This window comes from Entelurus aequoreus, linkage group LG10, assembly GCF_033978785.1.
Source record: "Entelurus aequoreus isolate RoL-2023_Sb linkage group LG10, RoL_Eaeq_v1.1, whole genome shotgun sequence".
Taxonomy (NCBI): Eukaryota; Metazoa; Chordata; class Actinopteri; order Syngnathiformes; family Syngnathidae; genus Entelurus; species Entelurus aequoreus.
In genome coordinates this window covers 56,966,485-56,987,742 of record NC_084740.1, presented here as the reverse complement: position 1 = coordinate 56,987,742, position 21,258 = coordinate 56,966,485, and the positions used below count along the sequence as shown (strand labels likewise).

Here is a 21,258-nt window from a genome sequence, read left to right as displayed (position 1 = left end):
TGGTTAATGGAGGCAGTGTGTATGTGTAAGTGATTGGTTAATGGAGGCAGGGTGTATGTGTAAGTGATTGGTTAATGGAGGCAGTGTGTAAGTGTAAGTGATTGGTTAATGGAGGCAGTGTGTGTGTGTAACTGATTGGGTAATGGAGGCAGTGCGTATGTGTAAGTGATTGGTTAATGGAGGCAGTGTGTACGTGTAAGTGATTGGTTAATGGAGGCAGTGTGTATGTATAAGTGATTGGTTAATAGAGGCAGTGTGTATGTGTAAGTGATTGGTTAATGGAGGCAGTGTGTATGTGTAACTGATTGGGTAATGGAGGCAGTGTGTATGTGTAAGTGATTGGTTAATGGAGGCAGTGTGTATGTGTAAGTGATTGGTTAATGGAGGCAGTGTGTATGTATAAGTGATTGGTTAATAGAGGCAGTGTGTATGTGTAAGTGATTGGTTAATGTAGGCAGTGTGTATGTGTAAGTGATTGGTTAATGTAGACAGTGTATATGTGTAAGTGATTGGTTAATGGAGGCAGTGTGTATGTGTAAGTGATTGGTTAATGTAGGCAGTGTGTATGTGTAAGTGATTGGTTAATGTAGGCAGTGTGTGTGTGTAAGTGATTGGTTAATGGAGGCAGTGTGTATGTGTAAGTGATTGGTTAATGTAGGCAGTGTGTGTGTGTGTGTAAGTGATTGGTTAATGGAGGCAGTGTGTATGTGTAAGTGATTGGTTAATGTAGGCAGTGTGTGTGTGTGTGTGTGTGTGTGTGTGTGTGTGTGTGTGTGTGTGTGTGTGTGTGTGTGTGTGTGTGTGTGTGTGTGTGTGTAAGTGATTGGTTAATGGAGGCAGTGTGTATGTGTAAGTGATTGGTTAATGGAGGCAGTGTTTATGTGTAAGTGATTGGTTAATGGAGGCAGTGTGTATGTATAAGTGATTGGTTAATAGAGGCAGTGTGTGTGTGTAAGTGATTGGTTAATGGAGGCAGTGTGTATGTGTAAGTGATTGGTTAATGTAGGCAGTGTGTGTGTGTGTGTGTGTGTGTGTAAGTGATTGGTTAATGGAGGCAGTGTGTATGTGTAAGTGGTTGGTTGATGTAGGCAGTGTGTGTGTGTGTGTGTGTAAGTGATTGGTTAATGGAGGCAGTGTGTATGTGTAAGTGATTGGTTAATGTAGGCAGTGTGTGTGTGTGTGTGTGTGTAAGTGATTGGTTAATGGAGGCAGTGTGTATGTGTAAGTGATTGGTTAAAGGAGGCAGTGTGTACGTATAAGTGATTGGTTAATGTAGGCAGTGTGTATGTGTAAGTGATTGGTTAATGTAGGCAGTGTGTGTGTGTAAGTGATTGGTTAATGGAGGCAGTGTGTATGTGTAAGTGATTGGTTAATGTAGGCAGTGTGTATGTGTAAGTGATTGGTTAATGTAGGCAGTGTGTATGTGTAAGTGATTGGTTGATGTAGGCAGTGTGTATGTGTAAGTGATTGGTTAATGGAGGCAGGGTGTATGTGTAAGTGATTGGTTAATGGAGGCAGTGTGTAAGTGTAAGTGATTGGTTAATGGAGGCAGTGTGTGTGTGTGTAACTGATTGGGTAATGGAGGCAGTGCGTATGTGTAAGTGATTGGTTAATGGAGGCAGTGTGTATGTGTAAGTGATTGGTTAATGGAGGCAGTGTGTATGTGTAAGTGATTGGTTAATGGAAGCAGTGTGTATGTGTAAGTGATTGGTTAATGGAGGCAGTGTGTAAGTGTAAGTGATTGGTTAATGGGGGCAGTGTGTATGTGGAGGTCTACCATGTCTTCATGGCTGTGGGGGGTCAGACTGAAGTCCGAGAGAGGAATGAAGAAACCTTCCAGCTGTCCAATGAGCAGCAGCAGAATGACGCCATCAGAGAACTGTGGAGTATTAACAACATGGTGTTACATCAGAGTATTAACAACAAGGTGTTACATCAGAGTATTAACAACATGGTGTTACATCAGAGTATTAACAACATGGTGTTACATCAGAGTATTAACAACAAGGTGTTACATCAGAGTATTAACAACATGGTGTTACATCAGAGTATTAACAACATGGTGTTACATCAGAGTATTAACAACATGGTGTTACATCAGAGTATTACAACATGATGTTACATCAGAGTATTAACAACAAGGTGTTACATCAGAGTATTAACAACATGGTGTTACTTCAGAGTATTAACAACAAGGTGTTACATCAGAGTATTAACAACATGGTGTTACATCAGAGTATTAACAACATGGTGTTACATCAGAGTATTAACAACATGGTGTTACATCAGAGTATTACAACATGATGTTACATCAGAGTATTAACAACAAGATGTTACATCAGAGTATTAACAACAAGGTGTTACATCAGAGTATTAACAACATGGTGTTACATCAGAGTATTAACAACATGGTGCTACATCAGAGTATTAACATGGTGTTACATCAGAGTATTAACAACAAGGTGTTACATCAGAGTATTAACAACAAGGTGTTACAACAGAGAACTGTGGAGTATTAACAACAAGGTGTTACATCAGGATATTAACAACAAGGTGTTACATCAGAGTATTAACAACAAGGTGTTACATCAGAGAAGTGTGGAGTATTAACAACAAGGTGTTACATCAGAGTATTAACACGAAGGTGTTACATCAGAGAAGTGTGGAGTATTAACAACAAGGTGTTAAATCAGAGAAGTGTGGAGTATTAACAACAAGGTGTTACATCAGAGTATTAACAACAAGGTGTTACATCAGAGAAGTGTGGAGTATAAACAACATGGTGTTACATCAGAGTATTAACAACAAGGTGTTACATCAGAGAAGTGTGGAGTATTAACAACATGGTGTTACATCAGAGAAGTGTGGAGTATTAACAACATGGTGTTACATCAGTGTATTAACAACAAGGTGTTACATCAGAGTATTAACAACAAGGTGTTACGTCAGAGTATTAACAACAAGGTGTTACATCAGAGTATTAACAACAAGGTGTTACATCAGAGTATTAACAACAAGGTGTTACATCAGAGTATTAACAACATGGTGTTACATCAGAGTATTAACAACATGGTGTTACATCAGAGTATTAACAACACGGTGTTACATCAGAGTATTAACAACATGGTGTTACATCAGAGTATTAACAACATGGTGTTACATCAGAGTATTAACAACAAGGTGTTACATCAGAGTATTAACAACATGGTGTTACATCAGTGTATTAACAACAAGGTGTTACATCAGAGTATTAACAACATGGTGTTACATCAGAGTATTAACAACAAGGTGTTACATCAGAGTATTAACAACAAGGTGTTACTTCAGAGAAGTGTGGAGTATTAACAACATGGTGTTACATCAGAGAAGTGTGGAGTATTAACAACAAGGTGTTACATCAGAGAAGTGTGGAGTATTAACAACAAGGTGTTACATCAGAGAAGTGTGGAGTATTAACAACAAGGTGTTACATCAGAGAAGTGTGGACTATTAACAACAAGGTGTTACATCAGAGAAGTGTGGACTATTAACAACAAGGTGTTACATCAGAGAAGTGTGGAGAATTAACAACATGGTGTTACATCAGAGTATTAACAACAAGGTGTTACATCAGAGTATTAACAACAAGGTGTTACATCAGAGTATTAACAACATGGTGTTACTTCAGAGAAGTGTGGAGTATTAACAACATGGTGTTACATCAGAGAAGTGTGGAGTATTAACAACAAGGTGTTACATCAGAGAAGTGTGGAGTATTAACAACAAGGTGTTACATCAGAGAAGTGTGGAGTATTAACAACAAGGTGTTACATCAGAGAAGTGTGGAGTATTAATAACAAGGTGTTACATCAGAGAAGTGTGGAGTATTAACAACAAGGTGTTACATCAGAGAAGTGTGGAGTATTAACAACATGGTGTTACATCAGAGAAGTGTGGAGTATTAACAACAAGGTGTTACATCAGAGAAGTGTGGAGTATTAACAACAAGGTGTTACATCAGAGAAGTGTGGAGTATTAACAACAAGGTGTTACATCAGAGAAGTGTGGAGTATTAACAACAAGGTGTTACATCAGAGAAGTGTGGAGTATTAACAACATGGTGTTACATCAGAGAAGTGTGGAGTATTAACAACAAGGTGTTACATCAGAGAAGTGTGGAGTATTAACAACAAGGTGTTACATCAGAGAAGTGTGGAGTATTAACAACAAGGTGTTACATCAGAGAAGTGTGGAGAATTAACAACAAGGTGTTACATCAGAGTATTAACAACAAGGTGTTACATCAGTGTATTAACAACAAGGTGTTACATCAGAGTATTAACAACAAGGTGTTACATCAGAGTATTAACAACATGGTGTTACATCAGAGTATTAACAACATGGTGTTACATCAGAGTATTAACAACAAGGTGTTACATCAGAGTATTAACAACAAGGTGTTACATCAGAGTATTAACAACATGGTGTTACATCAGAGTATTAACAACAAGGTGTTACATCAGAGTATTAACAACATGGTGTTACATCAGAGTATTAACAACAAGGTGTTACATCAGAGTATTAACAACAAGGTGTTACATCAGAGTATTAACAACATGGTGTTACTTCAGAGAAGTGTGGAGTATTAACAACATGGTGTTACATCAGAGAAGTGTGGAGTATTAACAACAAGGTGTTACATCAGAGAAGTGTGGAGTATTAACAACAAGGTGTTACATCAGAGAAGTGTGGAGTATTAACAACAAGGTGTTACATCAGAGAAGTGTGGAGAATTAACAACAAGGTGTTACATCAGAGTATTAACAACAAGGTGTTACATCAGAGTATTAACAACAAGGTGTTACATCAGAGTATTAACAACATGGTGTTACATCAGAGTATTAACAACAAGGTGTTACATCAGAGTATTAACAACAAGGTGTTACATCAGAGTATTAACAACAAGGTGTTACATCAGAGTATTAACAACATGGTGTTACATCAGAGTATTAACAACATGGTGTTACATCAGAGTATTAACAACAAGGTGTTACATCAGAGTATTAACAACAAGGTGTTACATCAGAGTATTAACAACAAGGTGTTACATCAGAGTATTAACAACAAGGTGTTACATCAGAGTATTAACAACATGGTGTTACATCAGAGTATTTAACAACAAGGTGTTACATCAGAGTATTAACAACAAGGTGTTACATCTGAGTATTAACAACATGGTGTTACATCAGAGTATTAACAACATGGTGTTACATCAGAGTATTAACAACAAGGTGTTACATCAGAGTATTAACAACAAGGTGTTACATCAGAGTATTAGCAACATGGTGTTACATCAGAGTATTAACAACATGGTGTTACACGCTCCTGTCCAAACATTTGACCTTTTTACCTGCTTGTCCAAGTCCAACACCTGCAGTCCAACGCTGGCCATGGTCTTGTTTACAAAGTCAAGCACGGCCTGCAAGATGGAAGACACACCACTAAGATGATGTTTCATTTTCCTCTCATCACTTTCTGCCCTCAGGGACTCACTACTAATTACCACCTTCAACCTCCATCTTCTCCTTATACACCACCTTCAACCTCCATCTTCTCCTTATACACCTGCTTCACCTCCATCTTCTCCTTATATACCTGCTTCACCTCCATCTTCTCCTTATATACCTGCTTCACCTCCATCTTCTCCTTATATACCTGCTTCACCTCCATCTTCTCCTTATACACCTGCTTCACCTCCATCTTCTCCTTATATACCTGCTTCACCTCCATCTTCTCCTTATATACCTGCTTCACCTCCATCTTCTCCTTATATACCTGCTTCACCTCCATCTTCTCCTTATATACCTGCTTCACCTCCATCTTCTCCTTATATACCTGCTTCACCTCCATCTTCTCCTTATATACCTGCTTCACCTCCATCTTCTCCTTATATACCTGCTTCACCTCCATCTTCAGCAGCTGCTCCATGGGGTCATTATTATCTCCTGGTGGGCCGGGGAAAAAATGGGTGCCGTCATTATAAAAAACGTCTCTTTCTTTTTATAAAATAAAACTATAAATAAAACAAAGACTTTTAAAAAAAGAAAATCAATTATAAAATAAATAAATTCAAATATATGATTTCTTGATAAGATAACTTGTATTCATTCTGTGTGGTTTTAATCATATTTGCATGTATTTTTTTAAATAACTTCAATAACTTTGTCTTAATGAGGTGTTTTGTGTAGATAGTCAATGTGTACAGCAGATATAGATCATCTACATCTACATCATGTAAAGTCAATATAGATCATCTACATCAGGGGTCACCAACCTTTTTGAAACCAAGAGCTACTTCTTGGGTACTGATTAATGCGAAGGGCTACCAGTTTGATACACACTTAAATAAATTGCCAGAAATAGCCAATTTGCTCAATTTACCTTTAACTCTATGTTATTATTAATAATGAATGATATTTACACTTAATTGAACGGTTTAAAAGAGGAGAAAACACGAAAAAAAATGACAAATAAATTTTGAAACATAGTTTATCTTCAATTTCGACTCTTTAAAATTCAAAATTCAACCGAAAAAAAGAAGCGAAAAACTAGCTAATTCGAATCTTTTTGAAAAAATAATTTATGGAACATCATTAGTAATTTTTCCTGATTAAGATTAATTTTAGAATTGTGATGACATGTTTTAAATTGGTTAAAATCCAATCTACACTTTGTTAGAATATATAACAAATTGGACCAAGCTATATTTCTAACAAAGACAAATCATTATTTCTTCTAGATTTTCCACAACAAAAATTTTAAAAGAAATTCAAAAGACTTTCAAATAAGATTTAAATTTGATTCTACAGATTTTCTGGATTTGCCAGAATAATTTTTTTGAATTTTAATCATAATAAGTTTGAAGAAATATTTCACAAATATCCTTTGTCGAAAAAACAGAAGCTAAAATGAAAAATGTAATTAAAATGTATTTATTATTCTTTACAATAAAAAATAAAAAAAATACTTGAACATTGATTTAAATTGTCAGGAAAGAAGAGGACGGAATTTAAAAGGTAAAAAGGTATATGTGTTTAAAAATACTAAAATAATTTTTAAGGTTCTATTTTTTCTCTAAAATTGTCTTTCTGAAAGTTATAAGAAGCAAAGTAAAAAATTAATGAATTTAAACAAGTGAAGACCAAGTCTTTAAAATATTTTCTTGGATTTTCAAATTCTATTTGAGTTTTGTCTCTCTTAGAATTAAAAATGTCGGGCAAAGCGAGACCAGCTTGCTAGTAAATAAATAAAATTTAAAAAATAGAGGCAGCTCACTGGTAAGTGCTGCTATTTGAGCTATTTTTAGAACAGGCCGGCGGGCTACTCATCTGGTCCTTACGGGCTACCTGGTGCCCGCGGGCACCGCGTTGGTGACCCCTGATCTACATCATGTAAAGTCAATATAGATAATCTACATCTACATCATGTAAAGTCAATATAGATCATCTACATCTACTACATGATTTGTCTGAGTAGCTAAACTGGACCAAAAAAAAAAGCTTAATTGATTATTTGTTTCCAAATGTGCAATATGCTTTAAATAAAGATAAATATTGCGTAACATGTGCGACTGCCTGAAAGTGCAATATTTGATGTGGCGAGGGACGATTGCAAAAAGAGAGAAAAATGGACTGACTCACTTCTGTTGCTGACTTCCTGTGAGTTGAATCCACTGGGGAAGGAATGAGAAGAACTTTACAATAGAATAGAATAGAATAGAAATTACTTTATTGATCCCTGGGGAAGAAATGAGTAGAACTTTACAAGACAAGTCCGTCTGTGGGTCCCAACTGTCCTCACCTGTCCTCTGTCAGGACTTCTGTTTGAACATCAGATCGGATTCCTGTCCTGCTCACCTGCACACATACAGTATTTACAGTATTTACAGTATTTACATTATTTACAGTATTTACAGTATTTACAGTATTTACATCAACTTTCTCAGGTGCAGTCCGAAGGCCAGCGACTTACTTCCAGCACCACCACTTGCACCTTCACGTCTGAAGGCAGCTCCACTTCAGGCTGGAAACGTGTCACCATGGCAACCAGCAGGTGAAGAGTAGCCAGGAGGTCTTTCTTGTGTATGACTGAAAGGAGCAGCAGAAGCCAGCATTCAGGAATAGCCAGAAATAGCTCTGTGAAAAGGAATAGGAAATGCCATAAAGGGGACTTTTGCACCAAGTCGGGCCAAATGATTCCAAAAGAACAATTAGCTTTACAGGAACGAGGTCAGCGTTTATTCTGCAGTGGCCGCTCCTTTAATTGCTCTTTTATGCAATGATTCCAAATGCAATGATTTATGCAATGATTCCAAAAGAACAATTAGCTTTACAGGAACGAGGTCAGCATTTATTCTGCAGTGGCCGCTCCCAGGGCCGGCCCGTGGCGTAGGCTGTATAGGCAAATACTAAGGGCGCCGTCCATCAGGGGGCGCCACGCCAGTGCCACAAATGTTGGAGGGGAAAAAAAAAGTTGGTACTATTATTTCTAAATATATAAAATAATCCCACGTTAATTAAAATGCAAAGTAAAGCCTATTTAATAGAAGTATTATTTGTTACAACATTACGCCTCCCCTTCCCCGGCACGGTGCGCCCCCTCCCTTCCCGTATCATGACTCTTTTTGGACGTCACCACATAAAAAAAATCAACACAAGATGTCAAAACGGCCAAAACTGTCAGGTGCCCAGGGAAGAAAAGAAGAGGAGAAACGAGAAAAAAACAGAGGTAGCAGGTAGGTAACGTTAGCCTACCGTATTTTCCGCACCATAAGCCGCACCTAAAAACCACAATTTTTGTCAAAAGCAGACAGTGCGGCTAATAACCCGGTGCGCCTTATATATGGATTAATATTCATATTTATTTTCATAAGGTTTAGGTCTCGCAACTACGGTAAACAGTCGCCATCTTTTTTCCCCGTAAAAGAGGAAGCGCTTCTTCTTCTACGGTAAGCAACCGCCCCCATAGAAGAGGAAGCGCTTCTTCTTCTACTGTAAGCAACCGCCAAGGTGAGCACCCGCCCCCGTAGAAGAAGAAGCTCGCGGATATTTAATTTCATTTGTTTTTCTGTAAAGACAACAAAATGTCTCCTACTAAGAGACACGCGTACAAGGTTCCACTGACTTTTGATATTCATGTGAACCGCACTGTGGATACAACGGGAGCATGTACGGTGAATATTCGCACCACAGGGAATGAGAAGTCGTCCTACTGTGGTTCTAGCTTGCCATGCTAACGGCCAGAAACTTCCACCCACGGTGATATTCAAAAGGAAGACCTTGCCAAAAGAGAACTTTCCAGCCGGCGTCATCATAAAAGCTAACTCGAAGGGGTGGATGGATGAAGAAAAGATGAGCGAGTGGTTGATAGACGTTTACGCAAAGACACCGGGTGACTTTTTTCACGCAGCGCCGTTCCTGTTGATCTACGACTGCATGCGCGTCCACATCATCGATGGTGTCAAAAAACAAGTGAAGCACACCGAAGAAGAATAATTCGAGGGATTTGTAGATGAGTAATAACTTCAGAAAGTCAGCTTTAAATGTTTATTTTGTGTGTCGTGTGACACTAACGTATGAGCAACGTTGAGTTATTGATGTTGCTATTGCTCTGCACTATTTTGAGTGTTACTATTTTTGTGATTGCACATTTGCACATTACATTTTGGGAGTGAACAGAGTTGTTAGAACGCTGGTTTGTAATATATTATTAAAGTTTGACTGACCTATCTGACTGTTTTGTTGACATTCCCTTTAGCGTAGCGTAGGTGCGGCTAATAGCACGGGGCGGCTAATAGGTAAACAAAGTTTTGAAATATGCCGTTCATTAAACGTGCGGCTAATAACACGGGGCGCCTTATGGTGCGGAAAATACGGTACATGAAATTATTTGTCTGTTACAGAATGTGATAGTAACCTGGCTTTTTAGCATTAAGCTAATGTTACATGATTCGGCAATTGCTAATCAATAAATAGCTAGTTCTGTTTTAACGTCGGGTTAATATTGTGGAGGGGGCTAAATTGTTATGGAAAATAATAATGTAACGTTAGGTAATTACAGTACTCCCTGGTGTACAGTCATTTGTAAGTCATTCTAGTTGATGCAATATTAAAAAGCACAAATAGAGAACTCTGTAGGATCCCCTTTTTTTGTAATATAGTTGTTAAAGTCATAATGGTTTGATATCTTGTTTTGTGCAGTGCCTTATTTATATTGTATTCTTAATTTATTTTATGCAACTTGTTGACACGTTTTATTTTGTGTTTATGTATGTAAAAAATATTGTATTTCATATATTCATTTTTTATTTTTTGTATTCATTTATTTATCCATATTTTTTTCTATCTTGTTAACTATTCTGATTGTTAATTTGCTTTCTTTAAGTAAAAAAAAGGTCAAAGACAAAGCTATTCGGTTTCTTGTGAGTATATACACTTCACTGCCGATGTGGGGGAGGGGGGGGGCGCCACCTAAAATCTTGCCTAGGGCGCCAGATTGGTTAGGGCCGGGCCTGGCCGCTCCTCTAATTGCTCTTTTATGCAGCTTTTCAATGCAAGTGAGCTTCATTGCTTCATCATGCAGCCATTTCATTCTCACAAAGGATTTACAAGAAACAAAACATTAGTCAGCAAGTAATTCATACTCGCTTTTCTGCTCAATCAAAATTCACCAGGAACACTCAGAAATATTTTCATTACAAATCATATCAAGTCGCACGTCAAATGAAAGACCCTAGCGAGAGTTTTGTAGATATATGATTATTTCATCAATTTGACTTAACATGGTGATGTAACCATAAAAACATGCATCATTCTTGCTTGGAAACGTCACCAATCTACCTCAACAGTCACAGCATTGTTTCAGTAATATTTATTTCATTGTCTTCCACAACAAGTATTTTGCTATTTAGTGTATTAGATTCAGCAACTAGTGTTTGAATCCCACTGTACGCAACATCTGAAGAGCATTTGCCGGTGGTGTACTCTGCATGTGACCAATAAAACCTTCAACCTTCAACTAGTTGGACATACAACAGCTGGCTAGTTAGTCAAACCAGTGTTTGTTTTGCAATGTATTTCCAACATGTATACGATACAACGTAATGCTTCACATATTTACATTTGTTTCATTACAGCACATCCGAAAAGGAGTAGGAAGAAGCAGAGCTTGGTGGATTTATTGGTTTCAATTGACTTTAACCTTCAGGGAGAGCGTCTAACGATCGTTAATCCCATCAAAGATCAAGTTGTCACAAACCATACCATGTCATACCTCTTATTAAAGGCATTGACAATTAATGACTTTATCAAAATGATTTCATATGAAGACTTAAAGGCCTACTGAAAGCCACTACTACCGACCACGCAGTCTGATAGTTTATATATCAATGATGAAATTTTAACATTGCAACACATGCCAATACGGCCGGGTTAACTTATAAAACTTCCCGGGAAATATCCGGCTGAAACGTCGCGGTATGATGACGTATGCGCGTGACGAAGTCAGAGTAACGGAAGTTATGGTACCCCGTAGAATCCTATACAAAAAGCTCTGTTTTCATTTCATAATTCCACAGTATTCTGGACATCTTTTGCAATTTGTTTAATGAACAATGAAGGCTGCAAAGAAGACAGTTGGAGGTGGGATCGGTGTATTAGCAGCGGACTACAGCAACACAACCAGGAGGACTTTGTTGAAGCGCTAGCCGCGCTAGCCGCCGACCTCACCTTGACTTCCTACGTCTCCGGGCCGCCAAACGCATCGGGTGAAGTCCTTCGTCCTTCTGCCGATCGCTGGAACGCAGGTGAGCACGGGTGTTGATGAGCAGATGAGGGCTGGCTGGCGTAGGTGGAGAGCTAATGTTTTTAGCATAGCTCTGTGAGGTCCCGTTGCTAAGTTAGCTTCAATGGCGTCGTTAGCACAGCACTGTTAACCTTCGCCAGCCTGGAAAGCATTAACCGTGTATTTACATGTCCAAGGTTTAATAGTATTGTTGATTTTCTATCTATCCTTCCAGTCAGGGGTTTGTTTTTTTGTTTCTATATGCAGTTAAAGCACGATGCTATCACGTTAGCTCGTAGCTAAAGCATTTCGCCGATGTATTGTCGTGGAGATAAAAGGCACTGAATGTCCATTTCGCGTTCTCGACTCTCATTTTCAAGAGGATATAGTAGTGGTTTAAAATACAAATCCGTGATCCACAATAAAAAAAGGAGAGTGTGGAATCCAATGAGCCAGCTTGTACCTAAGTTACGGTCAGAGCGAAAAAAGATACGTCCATCACTGCCTCTCAAGTCCTTCACTGTAACGTTCCTCATCTACGAATCTTTCATCCTCGCTCAAATTAATGGGGTAATCATCACTTTCTCGGTCCGGATCTCTCTCGCTCCATTGTAAACAATGGGGAATTGTGAGGAATACTAGCTCCTGTGACGTCACGCTACTTCCGGTACAGGCAAGGCTTTTTTTTAATCAGCGAGCAAAAGTTGCGAACTTTATCGTCGATTTTCTCTACTAAATCCTTTCAGCAAAAATATGGCAATATCGCGAAATGATCAAGTACGACACATAGAATGGATCTGCTATTCCCGTTTAAATTTTTAAAAATCATTTCAGTAGGCCTTTAAGAACCTAATAACATGTTTTTTTGTGCTTGAAAAGGTCACCCATTTCTACGCTCCTACAAATAATAAAACACAATTATTTCTTTAGTTTGTGTTTGTTTGTTTTACAACTTTTTACAGGTTAAAGTTTCAACTCAAAGGTCAAAGAGAGGTTTAGATTATCACGCATGAAACATTTTTTGTTCCTACAATCAAAGTTTGCGAGTAAAAAGGTACAAAAATAAATGTGTACAAACTACGTCAAGTTGCACGTTTTATTACAGGCTTTGATGAGGACTTTCGAGAGGTAATGTGTCAAACTCATTTTTAGTGAAATGAGGGCCGCCTGTATCACTCAATATACTTTGCTCAATGGGAATGTCAACTTTAATAGCCTTGTTACACAATGTGAAACATATATATACATGTATATATATGTATGTTAGCATACTAACTAACAGATTGTTCAGATAATATCAAAGTGAACAACATCTGCGATTGGATGCAGTACATTTTTCTGTCAAAATTGAAAGAATAATACATTCCTTTACATCCAATAATTTACACATCAAATAATGCAGCATATCACATAAAATGATGTAGCAGGCCACTTCAATTAAAACAGCATATCACATCAAATAAAAGTGGAGGGCTAAATAAAATGATGTGGAGGACCATATCAAACGATGTGGCGGGCCACGTAAAATAATGCGGCAAGCCCACATAAACTGATGCGGTGGGCCACATAAATGACATTGCGGATCACATAAAATGATGTGACATATCACATAAAACGATGACATAGGCTACATGAAATGAAGTGGCGGGCCACATAAATTTATGCGGCATATGACATAAAATGATGTGGTAGGCTACATAAAATGATGTGGCAGACCAAATAAAATTATGCGCCATATGACATTGAAGAAAATCTGTGGCAGGACCACATAAATGATGTGGCGGGCCACAATAAATGACGTGGTGGACCACATAAAATGATGTGACATATCACATAAAACGATGACACAGGCTACATGAAATGAAGTGGCGGGCCACATAAATTTACGCGGCATATGACATAAAATGATGTGGTAGGCTACATAAAATGATGTGGCAGAGCAAATAAAATTATGCGCCATATGACATTAAAGAAAATCTGTGGCAGGACCACATAAAATGATGTGGTGGGCCACATTAAATGATGCGGTGGACCACATAAAATGATGTGGCGGGCGAGATTTGGCCCCGGGCCTCGAGTTTGGCACCTGTGTTGTAAAGCTAGAGTTATTTGTGTGAGTATAAAAGGATGTGATTAGATGGGATCAAGCTCTGCAACATCAAATGTAATTTATTGGAGCACTTTTTAGAAGTTGAACTTTCCATTTAAAGGACACATCCATCCATTTTCTACCGCTTGTCCCTTTTGGGGTGGCGGAGGGTGCTGCATTCGGGGTAGACCCGGGGCAAGTCGCCACCTCAGCAAGTCTAAATTGTCACGCAAGAAAATGAAATATTTTTTCCAGAATACGGTCACAATTTAAGAGTACATCCATCCATCCATTTGCTACCGCTTGTCCCTTTTGGCGTCACGGGGGGTGCTGGAGCCTATCTCAGCTGCATTCGGGCGGAAGGCGGGGTACACCCTGGACAAGTCACCACCTCATCACAGATAGACAACATTCACACACTAGGGACCATTTAGTGTTGCCAATCAACCTATCCCCAGGTGCATGTCTTTGGAGGTGGGAGGGGCCTATCCCCAGGTGCATGTCTTTGGAGGTGGGAGGGGCCTATCCCCAGGTGCATGTCTTTGGAGGTGGGAGGAAGCCGGAGTAGAACCCACACAGTCACGGGGAGAACATGCAAACTCCACACAGAAAGATCCCGAGCCCAGGGATCAAACCCAGGACCTTTGAATTGTGAGGTACATGCACTAACCCCTGTACCACCGTGCTCCCCTTTTTTTTTTTGCATATTCCATGAATTTTTGTACTAAATGAAGCATTTTCAAGCACAACAAAGTCTTAATGAACTACAAATATCAATACTAGTCGTGTTAGGCACTAGATGAGCCTAAACCAACCAAAGCAGGCTGTTCAGTACCGTGGACACTGATTGGTTTAGCCTCTTTATTGGATTCAACAAGACTAAGGGTGACTATGTGGGTTTTATTTAATGTTTAGATGGCTCTCATAATGTTCAAACAATATCTATTAGTTGGTAAATATATTTTAATGCTCTAGCTATGAAAAATATTCCATTTCTACTTTGTGTATTTCCATTTGCCCTGGCCAAAGGTGTACAAATACATTTGTAATGTTGAAGGCCTTGACGAGGACTTTTTTGTCAGGGTGATTTGATATGATGCAATGGTCAAAAAACACATTTTCAAAGCCTTTTCAGAATTGCTGCTGACTGCGGACGTGTGGTGGCGGTTGCCCCCGGCAACACAAAGACATGACGAAAGTGCGGCGGTTGCCCCCGGCAACACAAAGACATGACAAAAGCTGTCAAGAGGCTGCAGCCAACATTTCCTCTCCTCCATGATGCTTGATCATGGGTCCAAGCAAGGAGCAGATGGAGAACATTTGTTGACTCACGGCTGACGTCCCACTTGGTGTCCTGCTGGTCCAGTCTCTTGTCCAACTCCTCCAGGACCGCTTCCAGTTTGTGGATCTGAGCCGAGGAGGTCAGAGCCATCTCCTCCAAGGTCAAGTGGACGCCGGCCAACCTGGCTGGAGGAGGAAAAAAACGTTATTATCATCATCCTCCTTTAGAAGGACAACCACTGAAGTCTCTATGAGGACAAAATGTTGGCCTTCTACATACAATTTCATCTGACTTTTCATTTGAAAAATATATTTTTACCCACACAATATGCTATAATGACAAAGTGACTTTGTCTTAATGTTTTAGCAGATTTAAAATATTACATTACATTAATATTGTGTTCCCTAAACATTAGCAAATAATTAAAAATAGTTGTTTTGACTTAGTCATCATGAGGTGTTTTGTGTTGAACCTTGAACATGTAAAACATACATTATTCTATAATGTATTTTAAAAAACAACTTCCTCAAATGTATCACATGTGCATAAATAAAATACATCCACAAAAAGTATTCTAAACATCACTTTCATTGTTGAGCATTTTGAACATTTTGCCATTTATTTAAATTTAATTAATAGTTTAGCACCAATTTATTTTTCTTAAATGTATTTATTATTGTAATATTTACAGAAAAAAGTTTTTGTCTAAACAATTTTACAAAATAGCATATACATACACTATTACCTCAAATGTTTTTAATATGAAAATATTTTAAGTATATTGGCATAATAAATGAGATATATATATATGTATATACACAGTGGGTCAAAAAGTATTTAGTCAGTCAACAATTGTGCAAGTTGTCCCACTTAAAAAGATGTCATTTCCATCCTAGCTACACTTCAACTATGAGAGACAGAATGTAAAAAAAAATCCAGAAAATCAGTTTAAAGAATTTATTAGCAAATGATTGTGTAAAAGAAGTATTTGGTCAATAACAAAAGTTCATACTCAATGCTTTGTTAAATACCTTTGTTGGCAATGACAGAGGTCAAAGGTCGCTGCTATTTTGGCCCATTCCTCCATGCAGATCTCCTCTAGAGCAGTGAGGTTTTGGGGCTGTCGCTGGGCAACACAGACTTTCAACTCCCTCCAAAGATTTTCTATGGGGTTGAGATCTGGAGACTGGCTAGGCCACTCCAGGACCTTGAAATGCTTCTCAGGAAGCCACTCCCTGGTTGTGTTTGGGATCATTGTCATGCTGAAGGGCGTTTCATCTTCAACGTCCCTGCTGATGGAAGGAGGTTTTCAGCCAAAATCTCAGTCATGCTGGTCCCTTTGCAGAAAAACAGCCCCAAAACAAAATGTTTCCACCCCCATGCTTCACAGTAGGTATGGTGTTCTTTGGACCTTCCTTCTCCTCCAAACACCACAAGTTGGGTTTTGACCAAAAAGTTATAATCTGGTTTCAGCTGACCATGTGACATTCTCCCAAGACTCTTCTGGATCATCCAAATGCTCTCTTTGGTCTCTGCAGGTCATTCACTAGGTGTCTGTAGGTCATTCACTAGGTGTCTGTAGGTCATTCACTAGGTCAGGTCATTCACTAGGTCTCTGTAGGTCATTCACTAGGTCTCTGCAGGTCATTCACTAGGTCTCTGTAGGTCATTCACTAGGTCTCTGTAGGTCATTCACTAGGTCAGGTCATTCACTAGGTCTCTGTAGGTCATTCACTAGGTCTCTGTAGGTCATTCACTAGGTCAGGTCATTCACTAGGTCTCTGCAGGTCATTCACTAGGTCAGGTCATTCACTAGGTCTCTGTAGGTCATTCACTAGGTCTCTGCAGGTCATTCACTAGGTCTCTGTAGGTCATTCACTAGGTCTCTGTAGGTCATTCACTAGGTCAGGTCATTCACTAGGTCTCTGTAGGTCATTCACTAGGTCTCTGTAGGTCATTCACTAGGTCAGGTCATTCACTAGGTCTCTGCAGGTCATTCACTAGGTCAGGTCATTCACTAGGTCTCTGCAAGTCATTCACTAGGTCTCTGTAGGTCATTCACTAGGTCTCTGTAGGTCATTCACTAGGTCAGGTCATTCACTAGGTCTCTGCAAGTCATTCACTAGGTCTCTGTAGGTCATTCACTAGGTCTCTGTAGGTCATTCACTACGTCAGGTCATTCCCTAAGTCTCTGTAGGTCATTCACTAGGTCTCTGCAGGTCATTCACTAGGTCTCTGTAGGTCATTCACTAGGTGTCTGTAGGTCATTCACTAGGTCTCTGTAGGTCATTCACTAGGTCTCTGCAGGTCATTCACTAGGTCTCTGTAGGTCATTCACTAGGTTTCTGCAGGTCATTCACTAGGTCAGGTCATTCACTAGGTCTCTGTAGGTCATTCACTAGGTCTCTGTAGGTCATTCACTAGGTCTCTGCAGGTCATTCACTAGGTTTCTGCAGGTCATTCACTAGGTCAGGTCATTCACTAGGTCTCTGCAGGTCATTCACTAGGTCTCTGTAGGTCATTCACTAGGTCTCTGCAGGTCATTCACTAGGTCTCTGTAGGTCATTCACTAGGTCTCTGTAGGTCATTCACTAGGTTTCTGCAGGTCATTCACTAGGTCTCTGTAGGTCATTCACTAGGTCTCTGCAGGTCATTCACTAGGTCTCTGTAGGTCATTCACTAGGTCTCTGCAGGTCATTCACTAGGTCTCTGTAGGTCATTCACTAGGTTTCTGCAGGTCATTCACTAGGTCTCTGTAGGTCATTCACTAGGTCTCTGCAGGTCATTCACTAGGTCTCTGTAGGTCATTCACTAGGTTTCTGCAGGTCATTCACTAGGTCAGGTCATTCACTAGGTCTCTGCAGGTCATTCACTAGGTCAGGTCATTCACTAGGTCTCTGCAGGTCATTCACTAGGTCTCTGCAGGTCATTCACTAGGTCAGGTCATTCACTAGGTCTCTGCAGGTCATTCACTAGGTCTCTGTAGGTCATTCACTAGGTCTCTGCAGGTCATTCACTAGGTCTCTGTAGGTCATTCACTAGGTCTCTGCAGGTCATTCACTAGGTCTCTGTAGGTCATTCACTAGGTCTCTGCAGGTCATTCACCAGGCCCCCCATGGGATTTTGGGGTATTTTGCTCACCGTTGGTATGATCATTTTGACCTTACGGGGTGAGATCTTGCGTGGAGCCCCAGATGGAAGGAGATGATCAGTGGTCTTGTATGTCTTCCATGTTCTAATAATTGCTCCCACAGTTGATTTCTTCACACCAAGCTGCTGACCTCTTGCAGATTCAGTCTTCCAGCCTGGTGCAGGTCTACAATGTTGTTTCTGGTGTCCTTTGAAAGCTCTTTGGTCTTGCCCATAGTGGAGTTTGGAGTGTGGACAGGTGTCTTTTATACTGATAACCAGGCCAAACATTACCATGAATTGATTAACGTGGACCCCGACTTAAACAAGTGGAAAAACCATTTAGTGGTCAATTGTACGGAATATGTACTGTACTGTGCAATCTACTAATAAAAGTTTCAATCAATCAATCAAAAACATGAATACAGGTAACGAGTGAGGACAGAGGAGCCTCTTCAAGAAGAAGTTACAGGTCTGTGAAATATTGCTTGCTTGTAGGTGACTAAATACTTCTTTTACAGAGGAATTTACCAATAAATTAATAAAAAATCCTACATTGTGATTTCCTGGATACTTACTTTCCCCCCATTCTATCTCTCATAGTTGAAGTGTAGCTAGGATGGAAATTACATCTTTTTAAGTGGGACAACTAGCACAACTGGTGGCTGACTAAATATTATATACATATATACAGTATATACATACATATATACATATACATACATATAAACATACATATACATATATACATACATATACACTACCGTTCAAAAGTTTGGGGTCATATTAAAATGTCCTTATTTTTCAATCAAAATAACTTTAAACTAGTCTTAACTTTAAAGAAGTACACTCTATACATTGCTAATGTGGTAAATGACTATTCTAGCTGCAAATGTCTGGTTTTTGGTGAAATATCTACATAGGTGTATAGAGGCCCATTTCCAGCAACTATCACTCCAGTGTTCTAATGGTACAATGTGTTTGCTCATTGGCTCAGAAGGCTAATTGATGATTAGAAACCCCTTGTGCAATCATGTTAACACATCTGAAAACAGTTTAGCTCGTTACAGAAGCTACAAAACTGACCTTCCTTTGAGCAGATTGAGTTTCTGGAGCATCACATTTGTGGGGTCAATTAAACGCTCAAAATGGCCAGAAAAAGAGAACTTTCATCTGAAACGCGACAGTCTATTCTTGTTCTTAGAAATGAAGGCTATTCCACAAAATTGTTTGGGTGACCCCAAACTTTTGAACGGTAGTGTACATATACATATATACATATATATATACATATATACAGTACATATATATATATATATATATATATATATATATACATATATACAGTACATATATATATATATATATATATATATATATATATATATACATATACATACATATATATATATATACATATACATACATATACATATACATATATATATACATACATATACATATATATACATATACATACACATACATATATATACATATACATACACATACATACATATATATATATATATATATATATATATATATATATATATATATATATATATATATATATATATATATATATATATATATATACTGTATGTGTGTGTTTTTGTTATATATATAAATGTACCTTTTTAGGGTGTGACATGTATTTTTTTATATAAATGTGGCATGTTTTTTTAAAAGTGTGACTAGAAAGAAGGTATGTAACCCAGCAGGTGATGAAGGACCAGGCCATCGTAGAGATCCTCCTCCACACTCTGGACCACGATGTGCTCTGCTTTCAGACTCTTATTGATCCAATCCAGCAGAACCTGCTGAGACAAACGTCATCAACACTTTCATCTCTGCAGGAGGCACATTTCTTTTCATCCCCCTGATAACTAATTGACATTTCTTCTCATCTCCCTGATAACTAATTGACATGTCTTCTCATCTCCCTGATAAACAATTGACATTTCTTCTCATCTCCCTGATAAACAATTGTCTGACTTCAAACAAACGTGGGCTTGACGCAAGCAAAAGTCCCGTTGGACAACAAATGAAGCAATCGGCTTGCTTTATTTCTTCATCTGTGCCATAATGATGTTCATGAACCCTTTCACCTTATGTGCTATTATTCATGTCCTGTCAAATATATGTAGCCGAGCTAAATGTTATTTTATTTTATTTAAATTTTGGTCAATTATTCACATCATTTATTAATTATTCACATCATTCATTGTAAATAGGTTCCACTCTATTATTTTCCGTTACATACCTTTTTGTTTCGCTGGGGGGTGATTTGACGTCGCACCTTTGTGACCAGCTTCAGTGAGCACTGACGCTCGGAGATGGTAAATCACGTTTATGTCTCTCTCCCTTTGTTTTTTATAAACTTTTTGGTTGTCGCTTTTTAAAGTGTTTTGTGGGAATGCGCACTGTCTTGTGACTTGTTGGTGTGCATGTGGGTTGAATTCCCGAATGATGGTTGTTGAATTGTTGAAAAAAAACGGACTTTTGTATGCTAAAGGATGTGTGGATTAGCTTGATTAGCTTAGTGCTAGCGGCAGTTGTTGCTGGGTTTCCTGTCTCGTGAGTTTGTGCACGGGTCAGGGGCTCTGCTGTGTGTCTGTGTGGACATCTTGTGTGCTGCTGTTGTATTAAAGGCCTACTGAAAGCCACTACTAGCGACCACGCAGTCTGATAGTTTATATATCAATGATGAAATCTTAACATTGCAACACATGCCAATACGGCCTGGTTAACTTATAAAGTGACATTTTAAATTTCCCGGGAAATATCCGGCTGAAACGTCGCGGTATGATGACGTATGCGCGTGACGTAGTCAGTTAAACGGAAGTTATGGTACCCCGTAGAATCCTATACAAAAAGCTCTGTTTTCATTTCATAATTCCACAGTATTCTGGACATCTTTTGCAATTTGTTTAAT

At 38.8% G+C, this 21,258-nt stretch overlaps 1 protein-coding gene across 3 annotated transcripts in view; it reads right to left on the bottom strand.

Moving 5' to 3' along the window:
- parvg (parvin, gamma) overlaps nt 1-21,258 on the bottom strand; it is a 53,743-nt gene that overhangs the window by 7,149 nt on the left and 25,336 nt on the right. For 2 of the 3 annotated variants that reach the window (XM_062059638.1, XM_062059639.1), the window contains 8 exons: nt 20,038-20,140; nt 15,242-15,376; nt 8,011-8,126; nt 7,840-7,895; nt 7,680-7,711; nt 5,935-5,984; nt 5,390-5,458; nt 1,778-1,879 (listed from right to left, as the gene is read on the bottom strand). In XM_062059638.1, coding sequence (XP_061915622.1) covers nt 1,778-1,879; nt 5,390-5,458; nt 5,935-5,984; nt 7,680-7,711; nt 7,840-7,895; nt 8,011-8,126; nt 15,242-15,376; nt 20,038-20,140 — 663 coding nt within the window. Of the gene's footprint in view, nt 1-1,777; nt 1,880-5,389; nt 5,459-5,934; nt 5,985-7,679; nt 7,712-7,839; nt 7,896-8,010; nt 8,127-15,241; nt 15,377-20,037; nt 20,144-21,258 lie in introns of all 3 variants that reach the window. The other variant, XM_062059637.1, reaches the window with a different exon arrangement.